Raw genomic sequence first — 18,878 nt, forward strand, 5'->3', positions numbered from 1 at the left:
AGTGAAACACCATTCAGCTCGGGTGACAAACACACACTCATACACACAGATACACACAAAAACACACTGGCCTACACACACAAACATACGTACTAACACACACAGGCACACCCATTTTCAAAAGTGCCAAGTGTGTGACAGATGAGGCCATTACATCAAATTGGTGTCAGTATATGGAAACATGTATGTATATATATGTCGATATACAGTACGTATGTACAATGCATGTACCTAATTATTCGTGATTATAATGCATAACATAGTGTACATGTACAAAGTCTGATCAAGAAGAGGCCTCCAGGGTGTTCTGTGAGAGAGAGACTAGCTGTTGGTGTTAATCCTAATCCCGACTCTACCTTGGAACATTTATTAGGCACTGGATTAGTCACAGAACCCACACTGTTGAAACGTCAGGAAATATATATCAACTACTTCATGGTAATGGTCCTGAATATATTGGAATAGTCGCCATGATGCCACGACGAAAGGAAGTAGGACCAGTTGTAATAGCAACGAAATTATTGGAAGTAGTTTTTGTTGTACGAGAAGAAGTCAGTTAAACCATCAGTATTTTCACTAAGTAGCAGTAGCAACATTTAGCTCTGAAGTAGCATGTTAGCATCAATGTGGAAATCAATCCAGCAATAAAGACTGCAACATCTAGCAATGTGTGTATGTAGGTATGTATGTATGTGTGCATCTTTGTATGTACACACACATACATACTATGTATGTGTGTGCATGTGTATGTATGTGTGCTTGCTTGTGCATCTTTGTATGCATGTGTGTGCATGTGTATGCATGTGTATATCTGTCTTCATTGTGTGCATGTCCTCTGCCCAAACAGCAGTGTGCTCTGAGCTTTCCGAAATCTGTCACCAGCTGTGAATACTGAACAGATATCACTGTCACACTCACACTCAACACAACACAGACACACACACATACACACACAAAAGACCCACACATACGCACAAACACACCGCACACATCCAGGGCCATCACTCCATCCTATGGCGGGCAGCAGGGGAAACTCGTCCTCCGTGTTGATGACCCAACATCACACACTCTGCGCCTCGTCCCGGCATCCCATCATAACCCGCTACGCTGCTTTGCTCTCTAAACGACGGAGTCCCTGTTTGCGCTCCCTGTTTCAGCGTTTGCACAGTTGCACCCGTCGGTTGCAGATCCTGTATCCGGTGTCTGCCAAGCGATGCCGTGTGTGCACATCGAACGCACATCTAATTCTGGTCTTAAGAGTTTTGAGTCTAAATGACTTATCATGTTTGGACTGACACACTCTCACATTCATGAGAGATGAGAGAAGTTTGAAAGATGACGGGCGAGCCAACGTTTAGCTGAGTGTACCATCAGATAGGGCGACTGTGCAAACTGAATTTTGAATCAGTGGACATCTTCATATTTCAGTCTTTTGTGTAAAACCTTATAGATGAGGTTCTTCTGATTCCTTCTGTTCTGATCAACCCAGGCTGCCTCATCGATGAGAATATCATGATAACAGTCTATAAGAGCCTTATATGCATGAGAATATCATGATAACAGTCTATAGGGGCCTCAGATATGAGAATATCATGATAACAGTCTATAGGAGCCTCAGATATGATAATATCATGATAACAGTCTATAGGGGCCTCAGATATGAGAATATCATGATAGCAGTATAAAGGAGCATCTCTAACATGAGAATATCATGATAACAGTCTATAGGAGAATATGTTCCAAAATGAGTTTATTGGAATAACATGAATGAAGAGAAATGCAAATCTGACATTCAGAGCATTCTGTGTTGGAATAAACGCTCAAGGGAGGACCTGGTATGGCCCTCCATGACAAAGTTTGCCTTTCTTTGTGTGTGTGCGTGCGTGCGTGCTCGCGCGTGTGTGTGTGTTGGTGTGTTGGTGTGTTTGCGTGTGCCTGTGGGTGTGTTGGTGTGTTTGTGTGTGTGTGTGTGTGCCTTTGTGTGTTTAGGAGAAGATGGATAGTAAGAATTTAAAAAGTGGCATCTTATTTATTTATGCCATATAATAAACCCACAACAAGAGTGGCTTGTTTATCTGTGGTCCAAATATACGTGACAAATGTGGAACTTGAAATGAGATCTCTTCCTTTGCTGCGTCTAAATGTGCGCCTCGTTTTGTGTTTGAAAATGCTCTGTTTGGTGTTGAAGTTGGTGGAGGGTACTTTGCCGTGCAATAATTGCATCATGCAGTATTTTAATTATGAAGAAAGTCCCAGAAGCTGAGGCAGAGAATTAAAAACACAATCGCACAGAAACACGGTCCTCTCACCAATCACAACACAGACACCAGAAGTACCAACAGACACGCGCACACACACACACACACACACACACACACACACACACACACACACACACACACACACACACACACACACACACACACACACACACACACACACACACAGTAAAGTCTGGACACGACCCAGACAGACTGTACTCACAAAACCTATTTAATATTTTTACTAAAATACTAACACACTAACAGACACACAAAGTCACGACACACACACACACACACACACACACACAGACACACAAAGTCACGACACACACACACACCAACACACAAACAACCTAACACCCCCCACACACACCAACACACAGACTGGACTCACAAAACCTATTTAATAACAGACACACAAAGTCACGACACGCACACACACACACACACACACACACACACACACAGACACCAACACACCGCCACACACACACAGGCCCGGGCACGACTCAGACGGTTGGAAGAAGGGAAGAGCAGCTGCGTGATGTCGGAGCAGATATCACATCGGACTGGAATGAGTCAGAGGACGGCCCGCTGACTCAGACATGACCCCCCCCTGGCTCACCGCCCCTCTCATCAGGGGCCATCCCGGGGTCCTGGCGTGGTCACCGCGGCGACGTCTACCGCCTCAGTGGCCAGGGGTTATGGTGGAAAGGCGAGGATGGAGATGGAGATGCTAAACATATGTATATGTTCAGTGTATATCTTTGTCGATGCTGTCATCTCTATCATCATCATCATCATCATCATCATCATCATCATCATCATCATCATCGTCAACATCATCATCATTTGCCTCATCATTGATAATTGATTGAACAACTCTAGGACTATATTTCCACCAGTAATACGACGACTCGGTCTATGTTCTGGATCGGCCCCCCTCCCCCACACGGCACCGTATTGAGATGCACTTAAACATCCCCAACCACTGTACATCTCTATGGAGGAGAGCGTCTTCCTGATGACTTAACGTTGGCACAACCGGCAGCACTGGTAATGATGATTGGTGCCGCTCCATCCTGGACCTTCGATCAGAGACGTCTGAGAGCTCTCGGCTGGAGCTAATTAAATATGAGTCCTGCTGTTATTGATCCTCCTCCACTCCTCATCTCCCTGAGCCAGGACCCCCTCCCACCACCACAACCAATTACCCCCCCCCCACCCCACCCCCAGCTGACCACCAGCCCCACAGCCAATGGGAAAGTGTGTTCACCTCACAATCGTCAAAGACAGCCAATAGGAGCGTGCGTATTGTAACAATCATCAGCGACAGCCAATAGGAGCGTCTGTATTGTAACAAACCTCAAAGACAGCCAATAGGAGCGTGTGTATTGTAACAATCCTCAGAGACAGCCAATAGGAGGGTGTGTATTGTAACAATCATCAGATGAGAGCCAATAGGAGGGTGTATAATGTATCAGTCCTCATCAGCCAATAGGAGGGTGTGTAATGTAACAGTCCTTAAAGACAGCCAAATAGCGGAGTCTACTCCAAGGCGGGCTCCATTGTAAATCTCCTCCGTGCCCAGAGCTCATATATAAGCCGGTTTATCTGAACAAGAATGAGTGATGCAGTAGGTGAGCTTATGTGTTCTGTTAAATGGAGATGTTTTAGACATATTACCGTCTTACACATGATATATTCTTGTGGATGTGGTTCTGTTGTACTATCTGAGCATCATGGATAACGCGAGGCAGGCCCATGCGCTGCTAGTGGAGTTCTGTTGGTATCCGAGAAGACCAGCACTCGCTGTACTCACTCGCTGTCTTTTTCAGTTAATTCACATGAGTCTAATTCCAGTTTGTGCCTTTAGCAATACTGTTTGTATTGTATTGCCAAAAATGATTGCTAAGTTACGTGCGGATTCAGCTTATTTATTTCAAGTGCATGTTTTCTTTGAAAATGCTCAATAAATTGATCAAATTGGATTTGATTTGCTCAATTATTTGGCTAATAGATGGATAACAATGTGCTTTGTGAGGCCGGATCATGGAGGCTCTCCAGACTACATGAGTGCGCTACACTGTACAGTTCAGTTAACCCGTTAGTGGTTACCCAAATCTTTTTAATAGAATAATCAAATATTGAAATCCTTTCAAATACCTCTCCTAACTAATTACATCAACCAGATGGGTACACACACACACACACACACACACACACACACACACACACACACACACACACACACACACACACACACACACACACACACACACACACACACACACACACACACACACAGGGTCCAGAATGAACGCCTAGATTTGACCATTTGTCAGGTGGAAGAAAGTAACATATTCTAAAAAGTGTTTGTCTGATATACTTTTACACTCTGGTAATAAAAAATTACAAAATGACTCACGCATACACAGACACACATGAAAACTTGGCGCTAGCACACACGCCAACCCACACATACGTCTCTTCACCTGTGGAGACATGAACCTGCATTCGCACCCACACACACCTGGTGTCATAACGCTATCACCCTCCAATATATTCATAGGGCAACATTTGACATTATTATGGATTCATAATCAAATAGTTGGCCACAGGGCGACCTTTGGTTGCGTGACTCCCAGCCCAAAGGTGCTGGGTTTCATCCCCAATGGGCCCCCTTGAGCGAGATGCACCCACACGTACCTGCTCATCATGTGAATGAATGCACGGACGGGGCTCTGGTTGAAAGCCAATGTGTGACTCCGCCTCTCTACTGTCACTCAAAGCAGCCCTTTTGAAACTGGCTCTAAACATCGTACTCTCCTCACCTCTCTCCCTGCACCTTCATTTGAATGCTTTGAAAGGCATTTATGTAACCCTTTATGGATATTTGGTTTTGAATCGATTTTGTGTTGTTGTAAAATATTTTTGAGTGCCTAAAAAAATTTATAAAATGTGTAATTAATAATATTATTAAAAGCGTCTGCTCAACGGTTGGATAATAGTACAAGGTTATTGTATTGTACACCACTTCCGTAGTATTGAAGTAGACCCTACTATCCTCTCCAAAGCAACATTAAGCCGCATAATAGGACATGATGAGGGGATTCTGACAGGAAGTATTAACGGCAGGGAAGGCCCGCGGCATTTCACCATGGAGATTTTTACAGGGCGCAGCGTTGAAAAGGTTTATCTGGGAATTGTAGTTCAGAAATCCCATACATTACGAGACCTAAGGTTACGTCGATAAGCTCCCATGTCTGAGTGGTTCTATTTGATGACGGTATTTTCTCTATACATCAGACTATAGGGTTTTCTGAAGATTTTAGCCTGCTGCTAATTCAAACTGCTGTTTCGTGTAATACGTTAGCCTGCTGCTAATTCAAACTGGCCACTGATATTGATTAACGCGTCACCACAAAGTGTTGTTCGGTGTCTAATTTGCCCAGTTGTTATGGCTCCAAACACACGCTAATGACATAGAATCAAGTCTTAAACAAGTGCAGCGGGCGACTGGGACGCAACAGACTTCAGCGGAGCTCCTTGCGTGTATTAGGGAAAGCTTACATAACGTTTGATGGAAGTCGTACCCCCCCCCCCCCCCCCCCCCCCAATCCGAGATGCATAGCTCAAAACAGAGATAAGCATTGAGCCATGCACGTATGCTCATACTTGGACTCATGGCTTTCCAAAGAGACACGCACGTTTTTTGATTGTGTTACACAAAGACACACAACCACTATCCCTTCAGCAAACACATCCACCTCTACTCACTGATACTGACCATCCCTCTGCACTCACAAACGCGTATATGGATCATGTATAATGTATGTACACGTACGTGCACAGACGTTATATTTATATTTTAAAATAAAATAATTTAACATGTTCGTTTTGTATTCTTCAAAACACAGCACTCAAGCTGCTCAGTGCAAACACAACCATCTATAAACACAAACCATCATGACACACAAAACATCTAAATAGACACACAAAATGCATCGATCGGTAGACTACTGTGAGAATGGGACAGCATTCATCCGCACAGACCCGCACACGCACAGAGAGATGTGCAGCCGTTCCCGCGCACACACAGACCCCCACAGACACTTGCACATATTCTGGACAAACAAACACACAGAGGCAAGCAGTGCCAGTGTGCACGAGCCTCACCTCACTCACAGCCTACAGCAAACACAACGTATGTGTTCAACGGGAATGTGTTCTGGTGGGACCTGTTGAGCAGGTATTGTCCCTCTGGGTGGATGTGAGCTGGTATTGTGTCTCTGGGTGGATGTGAGCTGCTATTGTGTATCTGGGAGGATTTGAGCAGGTTTCGTGTATCTAGGTGGATTTGAGCAGGTATTGTCCCTATAGGTGTATGGGAGTAGGTATTGTCTCTCTAGGTGGATGTGAGCAGGGATTTAATAGAGGTGGATGAGAACATGTCTTGTGTCTAGGTGGATGTGAGCAGGTACTGTGTTTCTGGGAGGATGTGAGCAGGTTTTGGGTCTCTGGATGGATGTCAGCAGGTATTGTGTATCAGAGTAGATGTGAGAAGGTATTGTGTATCTGGGTGGATGTGAGCAGGTCCTGTGTATCTGGGTGGATGTGAGCAGGCCCCCTGTCTCTGGGTGGATGTGAGCAGGTCCTCTGTCTCTGGGTGGATGTGAGCAGGTCCTGTGTCTCTGGGTGGATGTGAGTAGGCATTGTGTCTGTTGGTCGATGTGAGCAGGGTATTGTCTCTCTAGGTGAATTGGAGCAGGTTTTGTGTACATGTGGATGTGAGCAGGCATTGTGTATCTAGGTGGATGTGAGCAGGTTTTGTGTATCTGGGTAGATGTGAGCAGGTATTGTGTATCTGGGTGGATGTGAGCAGGCATTGTGTATCTAGGTGGATGTGAGCAGGTCCTGTGTCTCTGGGTGGATGTGAGTAGGTCCCATGTCTCTGGGTGGATGTGAACAGGTCCCGTGTCTCTGGGTGGATGTGAGCAGGTCCTGTGTATCTAGGTGGATGTGAGCAGGTCCTGTGTCTCTGGGTGGATGTGAGCAGGTCCTGTGTCTCTGGGTGGATGAGAGCAGGTCCTGTGTCTCTGGGTGGATGTGAGCAGGTCCTGTGTCTCTGGGTGGATGTGAGCAGGTCCTGTGTCTCTGGGTGGATGTGAGCAGGTCCTGTGTCTCTGGTTGGATGTGAGCAGGTCCTGTGTCTCTGGGTGGATGTGAGCAGGTCCCGTGTCTCTGGGTGGATGTGAGCAGGTCCCGTGTCTCTGGGTGGATGTGAGCAGGTCCTGTGTCTCTGGGTGGATGTGAGCAGGTCCTGTGTCTCTGGGTGGATGTGAGCAGGTCCTGTGTCTCTGGGTGGATGTGAGCAGGTCCTGTGTCTCTGGGTGGATGTGAGCAGGTCCTCTGTCTCTGGGTGGATGTGAGCAGGTCCTGTGTCTCTGGGTGGATGTGAGCAGGTCCTGTGTCTCTGTGTATTTATCGACGGCAGCACCACCACAAAGCCCGGGTTCCACAAAGCGCACGCACAGCAGAGCAAAAAGAGAGGGAAAAGCAGCACGTCTCACACACACACACACACACACATACATTTATGCAGGGGGTAAACACACACACACACACACACACACTCACAGACACACACACTCCGACACACACACGTACATCCACATGCATACTCCCTCTACACCCCCCCCGACCCCCACCCCGATGAAAGAAGAGGAAAAAAACCTCAAACATAATCAGAACCAGCGTTCTCGACAAAGAGGTTGCATTACCACATTCCTATCCTGCATAAAGTATACACACAAACAGGAACGTCCACGCACACTTATAAACACAGCATCTCAACACATGTACACGCATCGTCCCTCCCAGGATCGGTACTCTCAGCCTGGGTTCCCCCCCCCCCTACAGCTAAGGTCGCCCCCCGGCGGTTCTGCTCCAAGGTTCTCTGTGAGGTTCCCCTCTGAGGGTCCACCCGTGCTTTCACCCTAGGGGTCTCTCGCGGGAGGTTCTCCCTCCACGGCCGCGCGGCGTTCCTCCACGACGCGCTCCGCTCACACTCACCTGAGGGCACGAAATGAAGAACTTTGTTGGTCTCCATAGTTGAGAGCAGTGAGCGATGGCTGTTGAAGGTAGTCTTCCACACTCTCGGGCGTTCTGCGCTCTCTCTCTCTCTCTCTCGCCGAACCTTCCTCCGATTGCTTCCTCCCCGTTCCTGAGTCAACCCATCATGGTGCTGTTATCCTGCGCTGGTGTGCGATCACCTCTGCTCCTCTGCTCGCTGTGAATCCAGACTGCCTCTCTCTCGCTCTCACACATGCGGTGACTCAGCCCCGCTCAGCCTTCCACTCACAGCAGCACCTCTGGGTCCTAGAGCCTGCCCCATAGCGCCTCACCGACGCTCATTACCCGGCCCCCCCCCCGCCGCCCCAGCCAATAGGACCGCGGCATTCGTGACGTGGGGACACACCTCTTGTTGAGCGCTCAACATGTCGGCGAACATGAAGAGCGGGACGAAGAGGATGACGAAGAGGATGACTTGGTTGTCTTTGGAGAGGAACAGGGGGATGCGGCCAAATACTTCTCTTACTCACTGGATCAGCTCAATGCAAAGCGATTGAGAGTGAGACGTCCTTCTACAGAGAACACGACGCAAGAGTGGCATGGTGGCTCCACCGGTTCAACACACCGGTTCCACTCCAAGGTCACTTCTTAGGGCCAGAACCGAGCCGCAGCGAACCGGAGTGAGGGCTCCGATTCAGACAACAGCGTGTGTGTAGAAACAGCAGGAAGAGGAAGTTGCCTCTGAGATCAACTCAGGCGATAAGACTCTGTTGTGAGCAGGCTCACACGCAGGTAGGTTGTCTGGAGAGGCTGAGGACTCAGTTTCAGTGTTTCCCCTCCATGCGTCCTGCAGTGGCACAGTGCTGTTAAGCGAGGCGCGCCAAATTCTTTCTGTGTTATTTAAAAACACATACATCATAAGTGCTCCATAGTGCACCCCTCCACTGGTACATTGTCATTAGTGTCACTAGAGAAATACTGTGGAAAAGTATCGTCAAATTTGGCTGGCCAACCCTAACCTTGCATGCTCGTTCTAGTTATGTTGTGTTTTCCGCGTATGAGACCCTTTCTGTTGGAGAGCAGCAGAGCCTCACTGGAACCAGTGATCCCACTGCACTAGAGCCATTCAGCACTGTGAAAGTTAGTGCAGCTCACACCAGACTCAGCAGTGCGGCTGGATAACGTTGTAGGGTAAACACTGTATAGTGTGTGCAGAGTCTTCAGAGTGTGATAACTTTAAGACAACCCAAGGCTGTTTGGACATGTTCTTATGTAAATGATATGGGAAAGGTCAGACACTCCCATTAAGAGTAATCACACAACCAGTGCTGGGGGTGTGTGTGTGTGTGTGTGTGTGTGTGTGTGTGTGTGTGTGTGTGTGTGTGTGTGTGTGTGTGTGTGTGTGTGTGTGTGTGTGTGTGTGTGTGTGTGTTGAGCGGCTGGTGTTTCCTGCATGGAAACAGTTAACACACCAGCAGGGCCAAAACATCACACCATGTCACAACCAAGTTACCAACAGCCTGCGGATGAACACACACACACACACACACACACACACACACACACACACACACACACACACACACACACACACACACACACACACACACACATCACTATCACACAGACATAGACACACATACGCACATAAACACATTCCCACAGACACACCAAAACACACACACACACACACACACACACACACACACATGCATGCACACAAGCATGCATAACCATGCAAGCACCCAAACACACACACTTTGTTGTGTGGACAGGCACCCCAGGTGCTCCCTCTGGGGGGTTATTTCAACACAGAATGTTTTACATTAGTGTTCAGTCCTGTTACTCCAGTAAACTCAACTCATGATATCCTCCTCCTCACGCTACCGTCGACCATGCGGGATCCTAGAGGATGTGGATCTGCATTTGCTGTAACAATTACGCAGCATGGAGGATTCAATTCATTAAGTCTCTAGCTAGCCTTGCTTCTACCTTCATGATGAACCATCTGCTCCATTGGCTTTCACTGCTCATGTAGTCTAGCAAGGGAGGTCTTGTAAGACTCCGACTAGTCTTACTATTCACACCGTCCACCAAACATGCAACAGGTTTGGTTTTACGTCCAAATGCAATAAGCACCACTTCCTCCACACCTACACACAGTACTGCATTTTTGGGGCGTGACTTCCGACCGAGGAGATGCGAGTTCAGAGCTCAGCCGCGGGGGCGTCGTTTGAGGGACAAGGTGTGAGGCTGTCGGGGCTGTTGTGGTGCGCCCTGCTGAATGGAGCTCGCTGGGTTAGCAAAGTACGAGCCGGCTGGTGGGTGGCTAACTGCATCTCTTAGAGCGACGCTGGACAGGGGAGCCGGGGAGACATGGGTGGTAGGGTGAGGAGGACGGAACGCACGACTCTCTTTCCCTTATGAGCCTGCGATGAAAATATGTGGGCGGGTTTGAGGCGGTGGCAACACGGTCATTAGCAACATAACCCGCCATCCCTTTCTTAATGCTCCATGCTGCTGGGTATCAAGCATCATCAAACGTCGCTCCTGTTGTCTATAAAAAGCTCTCCTACATGGTAGAGTTACAACCTAGCAGAAGTCATTTCATAATCCGTTATATAACAGTGTTGTGCAGCGCCTAAACCTCCAAAAACCACTATTATACTGTAACCACTACTTTAATGAGCATCCCATATCCCAATGCGCCCGGTCGACATGTAGGGTACATTGTAGAGCAGGATGCCTACCCCCTACCTAGCATACCTATAGTAATAACCATCTCTCTTGATGGTTCAAAGAGTCTTGGTTATTCTCCCACTGGTAGGTAGATCTATGGACGGCAGGAGCTCAGGAGGTAGAGTGGGTTGGCTGGTAACGGCAAGGTTGCTAGTTCGATCTCGGGCTCCTCCTAGCGAGTGTCGAGGTGTCCCTGAGCAAGGCACCTCACCCTGACTGCCCCTTGACGAGCTGGCTGTCGCCTTGCATGGTTGACTCCGCCGTCGGTGTGTGAATGTGTGCCTGAATGGGTGAATGTCAGGGAATATTGTAAAGCGCTTTCGATAAATGCAATATTGTAAAGCGCTATATGAATGCAGTCCATTTACCATTTACCTTTAGAGCTATGAGCCCGTGGTGCTACACACCACCCCGGGGATGTTGTGACGGAGATGGCTCAAAGCATGTGCTCACCTGCCTCCATCTCCCCGTGGTCCGCAGGGCCGGCTCCTGACCGCGCGGACCCTGGCCTGGCTTCTCCCCCCTTCTGCTCTGTTAATTGGGCTTCAAAGGGTGGTTCCTCTGCCCCCCAGGGGGCAGAGCTGGGGCTTGTGGTGTCAACTTTAATTTTAGACGCTGTGTGTAGTCCGCAAGCAAACAGCTGGCCATCAGCTCGCGGCTAGCAGGGAGCCAGCGAGTGCCCAGCTGGTTTTAAATAATCTGGAGTCGTGGCGCGTACTGGAGCACACAACATGAGCTGCAGTGTGAGGTTGGAGAGTGCCCTTTTTTCTCTTCTAGGTGTTGTCTACCTGGTGTATCGTGTCCTGTGGTTGAGACAGGGGACTGAGTGTCGGTCAGTACGTTTACATGCACCTCTTCATCCGATTACAGCCATCGTTCGACTAATGCTCCTCAATTGGACAGCTGCCATTGTCTGAGTATACATGGCGGTGAGAAAAATAAATACATTGGCCGAAGCATGTCATGCCTTGGTACGATAGGTGGTGCTGTAGCCATTTCAGCTAGTGGTAGTAGAGCAACCGGCTGACCTCGGTGACAACAACACAACCGTCGTCTTCTTCTACTCCCGGCTCAAGACCCCGGGGAAAAATGTCGAGCATGCGCAGAACGCCAAAACTGATTCCAATCCGATTAAACGTATACATGAGAAACTGTATTCGGTCCGATTTTAGTACGACTGAGGTGTATACATGCATCCGAAAAATCCAATCATAGTCGGACTAACCCAATAATTCTGAGGGTCTAATGGGTGAGTGAAGGCGGGGCGTGTCTCCTGGTCTCTATGTCAACCCCCCCCCCCCCCGCTGTGTGTTCATCACAGTAACACACCGTGGGGTGGGCGCCCACCTTATCGATCACATTACCACAACACAGCTCTACACATCAACATGCTTCAGCACTGGTGGTGGCGGAAGACAGAGATTTCAAATCCCCTCTTTGTTTTGTGACGTGTGCAATGGGTGTGTATGTCGTTTCAGAGACTCTGCTTGATCATCAGGCTGGTGAACATTGCATTATGTATTCAACTGCGTATGTGTCTCATGTTCCATTTCCCTTACATGGTCGGTCATCTGCTTATGTGTCTTGTCCTAAGAGGCATGAGGGACAGGGTGCTAATGGAGGACCGAGACCATGCAGAGCATGGGATTGTTAAGGAATAAAGGGAGGAGCGAAGATGACAGAGAGGAGAAGATGAAAGAACCAGAGGGAGTTAATGAGGTCGGAGGAACGAAGAGAAGAGGAGAAGGAGGGAGAGGAGGAACGAAGAGAAGAGGAGAAGGAGGTAGAGGAGGAGGAGGTGGAGTAGAAAGGAGGAGGAGGAGGAGGCAGAGATAGGGAGCTTGGAGGAGGTGAAGTGAAGAGGAAACTTAACGAGTTGGCGAGGAGGAGATGAGGTTGAGTGGGAGGAGGTGAGGAGGGGGTGAGGGGGAGAGGGCTGAAGTGTGGAGGCTGGAAGGAGGTGAAGTGATGAGGAACATTAAAGAAGGGGGGAGGAGAAGATGAGAAGGAGATGAGGAGGAGGAGGAGGTGAGGATAAATATGTAGGAAGACCATGGCAACAGAATACAGGAATGCAGCACATGATAGATGAGGAGAAGGAGGAGAATCTATTAGGACAGTAATGGAGAGAGGGAAGAAGGAGGAGGAGGAGGAGGAGGAAGAGGAGGACGACAGAGGGAGCAGCTGCTTCTTGTTACTTGGTTGCGACACACATCACTGGGAGACCAATCAGAACATAACCTCACACTAGTTGTGTGTGTTAGTTTGTGTATGTGTCTCTTAGCTTGTGTGTGTGTGTGTGTGTGTGTGTGTGTGTGTGTGTGTGTGTGTGTGTGTGTGTGTGTGTGTGTGTGTGTGTGTGTGTGTGTGTGTTTGACGCATTAATTGTGAGTGTGTTGGTGTATGTTGTATATGTCGTGTGTGTGTGTGTGTGTGTGTGTGTGTGTGTGTGTGTGTGTGTGTGTGTGTGTGTGTGTGTGTGTGTGTGTGTGTGTGTCATGTACATGTGAACACTAGATGAATGACGGAAGCCATCCTACATGCTGGCTTCTGCTTGTGTCTACAAAGCGATCTGTGTGTGTATTCTCGTGTGCAAATGTACAAAGTATTTGTATTTGTTTGTATGTAAGCATGTCTCCGGGTGGCAGCTTGTGTGTGTGCGTACAGTAGTCACGTCTGTATGTGTGAGTTTCTGACAGAGAGATGGCATGTGTGTGCCCTTCTTGTGTGGAATGTGTTGGTGTGTGCGTTTCTATGTATTTGTGCGTGTTTGTATGTGGTACATCGAATCCAGTAGCCTTATCCCCTGCTCAGTTCAATTCTGATTCAGTCTGTCAATAATTCTCCCGAACCACATACATGCAAAACAACTAATAGCTTTATTATTATTATTATTATTATTATTATTTTATATTATCAACAAGTAACAAAGATGAGGGGAAAACCCCCATCCCAGCTATTTAAAGGAATGACAACCCCCTACACATTCATCACTACCCATTCTAAAAATACTCAGCCATGATATCAGTGTGTTGGCCAGTGCTGGTGTATTGTTGTGTCAAACTGGGAGCACTGGAGATCCAGAGGAACCCTCAACCCTCTATTGTTCACACAGGAAGCCCTGGTGCACACAGCACGCCGTCCCCATGGCAACCACACCAGGACCTGCTTGTGTGGACCAGCCCAGACCTAAACATGGCTAACATCATCATGGCTAGCATGACAAACAGAACCACTAAACTAATTAACGACGGTGTGAAGGGGTCTGCGGTTGAGATCCCGATCCGCAGCAGGTAGCTTCCGACACAGGCACACGAGTAATGCAGGACTACAGCGCGATGGTATCGTCTCCCTGAGACTGGGGGTAGAAAACAGGGAAGATCGAAGGACCTTCGACTGGATCAAAGCAAAACACAAGAGACACGGCACGGAGACAAACACACATCGCCCCCTGCTGGTCACTCTTTGACATCAGGTACACCAGTGCTACATCACATAGCTGACAGTTAGCAGCACGCTGACCTAAATTGATAATGTCTTCTGTTATAATGTTTTATTTTATGGTGCTTGGTACTTCAACTTGATATTCAATCTATTTATCCGTCAGTCAGTGTCGGGGTTTGTCTTCATGTCATCTGTCTGTGTCTGTCTGTCCAACTATATGTAGTCTTTCTCAATGTTTATCTTCATGTCATCTGTCTGTCTGTCTGTGGGTTTATCTTCATGTTATTTATCTATCCATCTATTTATCTATCTGTCTGTCTATCTGTTTACGTTCATGCAATCTATCTGTCTGTGTCTATCTGTTTATCTTCATGTCATCTGTCTGTCAGTCTGTCTGTTTATCTTCTCTCTATTTATCTATCTAGCTATCTTTCAGTAGCTCAGTTTATCTATATGTCTGCCTCTCTGTCTATCTATTCATCCATATATATATATATCTATATATATATGTATGTATGTATCTTTCTGTCTATCAGTCTGTTCAGGTCTGTTTATTCTATATCTCTATGCCAGTCCATCCATCTATGTATCTCTCTGCATCGGGGTGTTTGGAACAAAAGAGTGCGCTGCACCAATGAATAGCGACCATGACCCTTGACCCTAGCATCCTCAAACACACACACACACACACACACGCGCACACGCGCACACGCACACACACACACACACACACACACACACACACACACACACACACAGGAAATGTTTGTAGGTTGTGCTGACATGGAATCTTTTAACTTCGGAGGAGTGTGAGTCACATGGTCCTCTCTGCCACCCAGGCCACGCCCCTCATATCATCATGAGTTCAGAATCAAACTCTGCCTCCACATGATAGCTAGGTCTACATCTCCTCCTTCTCTCTGGTGGGTCGGAGGACGAGGGAGGGAGGAGGAGAAGGAGGAGGAGGAGAAGGAGGAGAAGGAGGAGAAGTAGTAGAAAAAGGAGGTGGAAGAGGAGGGAGGAGGAGGAGAAGAAGTAGAAAAAGGATGAGGAGGTGGAAGAGGGAAGAGGAGGGAGGAGAAGGAGGAGGAGGAGGAGATGGAGGGGTAGGAGAAGGGGGGATGAGGAGGAGGAGGAGGAGATGGAGGGGTAGGAGGAGGAGGAGGAGGAGGAGGAGGAGGAGGAGGAGGAGGAGGAGGGAGATGCAGGAGCAGAGAAAGGGACTTTAGACAAGACCTTCAGTGTCAGTTGAGATGGTGACCTTGAAGACTCGAGTTTCCCAAGCAATGACATTCCAATCCCAAATCATCCTCACAAAGTACTCCCCAACTGCAATGTCCCAAAGTTCTGTCATTATGAATTACATGATCTGAAGAAGACCAATACACAAAAATACACAACGATGTTTGGTAAAACCTCTCAACATAAATGCTTCAGCATCATCAAATTCCTGTGAGTATAGTGATAGATTTGTGTGTGTTTGGTAATGCGTGTGTGTGAGTCTGTGTGAGGCTGTGTGTGGGTGTGTTTGCGTGAGTCTGTGTGCATGTTTGTGTGTGATTCTTTGTGTGTGTGTGTGTGTGTGTGTGTGTGTGTGTGTGTGTGTGTGTGTGTGTGTGTGTGTGTGTGTGTGTGTGTGTGTGTGTGTGTGTGTGTGTGTGTGTGTGTGTGTGTGGATGCTGTGACGGGAGAGACAGGAGCTGGTCAACCAGCAGGGTGGAGCTTCCTCTCCTCCAACAACTATTGTCTGGGATAACAACACACACACACACACACACACACACACACACACACACACACACACACACACACACACACACACACACACACACACACACACACACACACACACACACACACACACACACACACAGGAACAGAAAAAGACACAAAGATACTGTCTTTAAATGATTGTCGCCTGCGCCACCATGGCAACGGGGATCGGATCGATCGGGCCGAACCTTCTCAAGATTGTGCCAAGTTCCTCAAGGGTTCCAAACTGAACACATTTCAAACTACGGTAAACTGTTAAAATATGTATGAGATTAAATTGACGAGCGAACTGCAAAACCAATACTTTATATCAAATAGGCCTACTTCAAACCGGACCACTGCCTGAACGCAGCCGCAAATATTGCAATATTAAGCGATTTTTATCAATTGTTCATCGAACAGATTTAGTTTCAGAATACATAACGTGTGTAACCAGTAGATCCTGGACACCGACAGGAACAACGATTGAACTACAACTGTAGTGTTCCTGTGACAACACAGGGGCCCATGCAGAGAGAGGGCCCATGCAGAGAGAGGGGCCCATGAAGAGGGAGGGGCCCATGAAGAGAGAGGGGCCCCTAGAGAGAGAGGGGCCCCTAGAGAGAGAGGGGCCCCTAGAGAGAGAGGGGCCCATAGAGAGATAGGGGCCGATACAGAGAGAGGGGGCCCTAGAGAGAGAGAGAAGTCTGGGCTGATAGAGGGGCCCCTAGAGAGAGAGGGGCCCCTACAGATAGAGGGGCCCTTACAGAGACAGGGGCCCATATAGAAAGAGAGGGGCCCAATACAGAGACAGGCCCATGGATGCAGATTGATGAAACACCCGTTCAACATCTAAACAACCAACATTTCCCTGGCTCCAGGACGAGGAGGCAGAGGATCAGAGGTAAGCCATGTTCTTCAATCCCGAAGGCGACCGTGTGGGCTGCAGTGAGTGGGGGGCAGCGCTCTGCTTCACCGTTTTTAATGATGCGTTTCCCTGTTACCTCGCGGCATGGGGCCTGCCGGCTGTAAACACACCGAACCTCAGGACGGACCTAACGAGGTGGTGCCCCCACCTCACTGAGGGTCCAACGAGGTGGTGCCCCCACCTCACTGAGGGTATAACGAGGTGGTGCCCCCACCCACCACACTGAGGGTCTTACCAGGTGGTGCCCCCACCCACCACACTGAGGGTCTAACCAGGCGGTGCCCCCACCACACTGAGGGTCCAACGAGGTGGTGCCCCCACCTCACTGAGGGTATAACGAGGTGGTGCCCCCACCCACCACACTGAGGGTCTTACCAGGTGGTGCCCCCACCCACCACACTGAGGGTCTAACCAGGCGGTGCCCCCACCCACCACACTGAGGGTCTAACCAGGTGGTGCCCCCACCTCACTGAGGGTCTAACCAGGTGGTGCCCCCAACCCACTGAGGGTATAACGAGGTGGTGCCCCCACCACACTGAGGGTCTAACGAGGTGCCCCCACCTCACTGAGGGTCTAACGAGCTGGTGCCCCCACCACACTGAGGGTATAACGAGGTGGTGCCCCCACCTCACTGAGGGTCTAACCAGGTGGTGCCCCCAACCCACTGAGGGTATAACGAGGTGGTACCCCCACCTCACTGAGGGTCTAACCAGGTGGTGCCCCCAACCCACTGAGGGTATAACGAGGTGGTGCCCCCACCACACTGAGGATCTAACGAGGTTCCCCCACCTCACTGAGGGTCTAACGAGGTGCCCCCTCAGAGACCCGCTGCCACGCGGGTCTGTCGTCCCTTTCTCCTCATTAATAAACAATAGTCCTAGTTAAATAATCATTTAATAGTCATACTTAAATAGTCACGTAATAGTCATACTTAAATAGTCCTACTTAAATAGCCATTTAATAGTCCTTACTTAAATAGTCATTTCATATTCCTACTTAAATAGTAATTTAGTGTTCCTACTTAAATAGTCCTTTGTTAATAGTCCTTAATTTGTCCTTCTTAAATAGTCCTACTTGAGAAGTCCTACTTCTAATAGTATTTTAATAGTCCTGCTTAAATAGTCCAGCTTGAATAGTATTTTAATAGGCTACTTAAAGCCTACACAATATATTTGGGAGCAAAGATATCCAGATTAACTCAGGATTAAAAACACACACGCAACACCACGCAGACTTACCCACTAAATACCTAGGTGAAAACTAAGTGAAACTAATAATGTGTAGAAAAACAAAAAGAAAACAGTCGAGTGACACGAAGGAAGCATTGAAAAAGAGGAACAGAGAGACTGAACTGAATTAAACGGTAACCCCGAGCGGTCGGTTGAACGTTTCCTTTCCTACCTCCCGTGAACCGGTTAACGGCCGCACCGGGCATCTCCCCGTCGTCCCTGACGGTCAACCCGGTCACCACCCCGTCGTCCCTGACGGTCTTCATGCTGTGTCCGGGCTGGAAGGATTGCGGTCCCCTGGTCCTTCTTCCCCTGGAGCGCCGAGTCGTCGAGTTAAAACTTTCCAGCCGCTTTCGAACCAGACCGATAATGACGTTAAGGAGGCTGAGATTCGGCGGCGCGTGCAGGTGTGGATGACAGCACGCGCTTGTTGAGTGCCCTTGGCCC

The 18,878-nt window shown here is 48.4% G+C and overlaps 1 protein-coding gene across 2 annotated transcripts in view; it reads right to left on the bottom strand.

The window, feature by feature from the left end:
- slc4a11 (solute carrier family 4 member 11) overlaps positions 1–18,845 on the bottom strand; it is a 52,724-nt gene extending 33,879 nt beyond the window's left edge. Inside the window, exon 1 of one of the 2 annotated variants that reach the window (XM_030355860.1) lies at positions 18,604–18,845. In XM_030355860.1, coding sequence (XP_030211720.1) covers positions 18,604–18,697 — 94 coding nt within the window. In that variant the 5' untranslated portion in view covers positions 18,698–18,845. Of the gene's footprint in view, positions 1–8,339; positions 8,635–18,603 lie in introns of those variants that run through there. The other variant, XM_030355861.1, reaches the window with a different exon arrangement.
- Positions 18,846–18,878: the final 33 nt, after the last annotated feature.

This window comes from Gadus morhua, chromosome 5, assembly GCF_902167405.1.
Source record: "Gadus morhua chromosome 5, gadMor3.0, whole genome shotgun sequence".
NCBI classification, from domain to species: Eukaryota; Metazoa; Chordata; class Actinopteri; order Gadiformes; family Gadidae; genus Gadus; species Gadus morhua.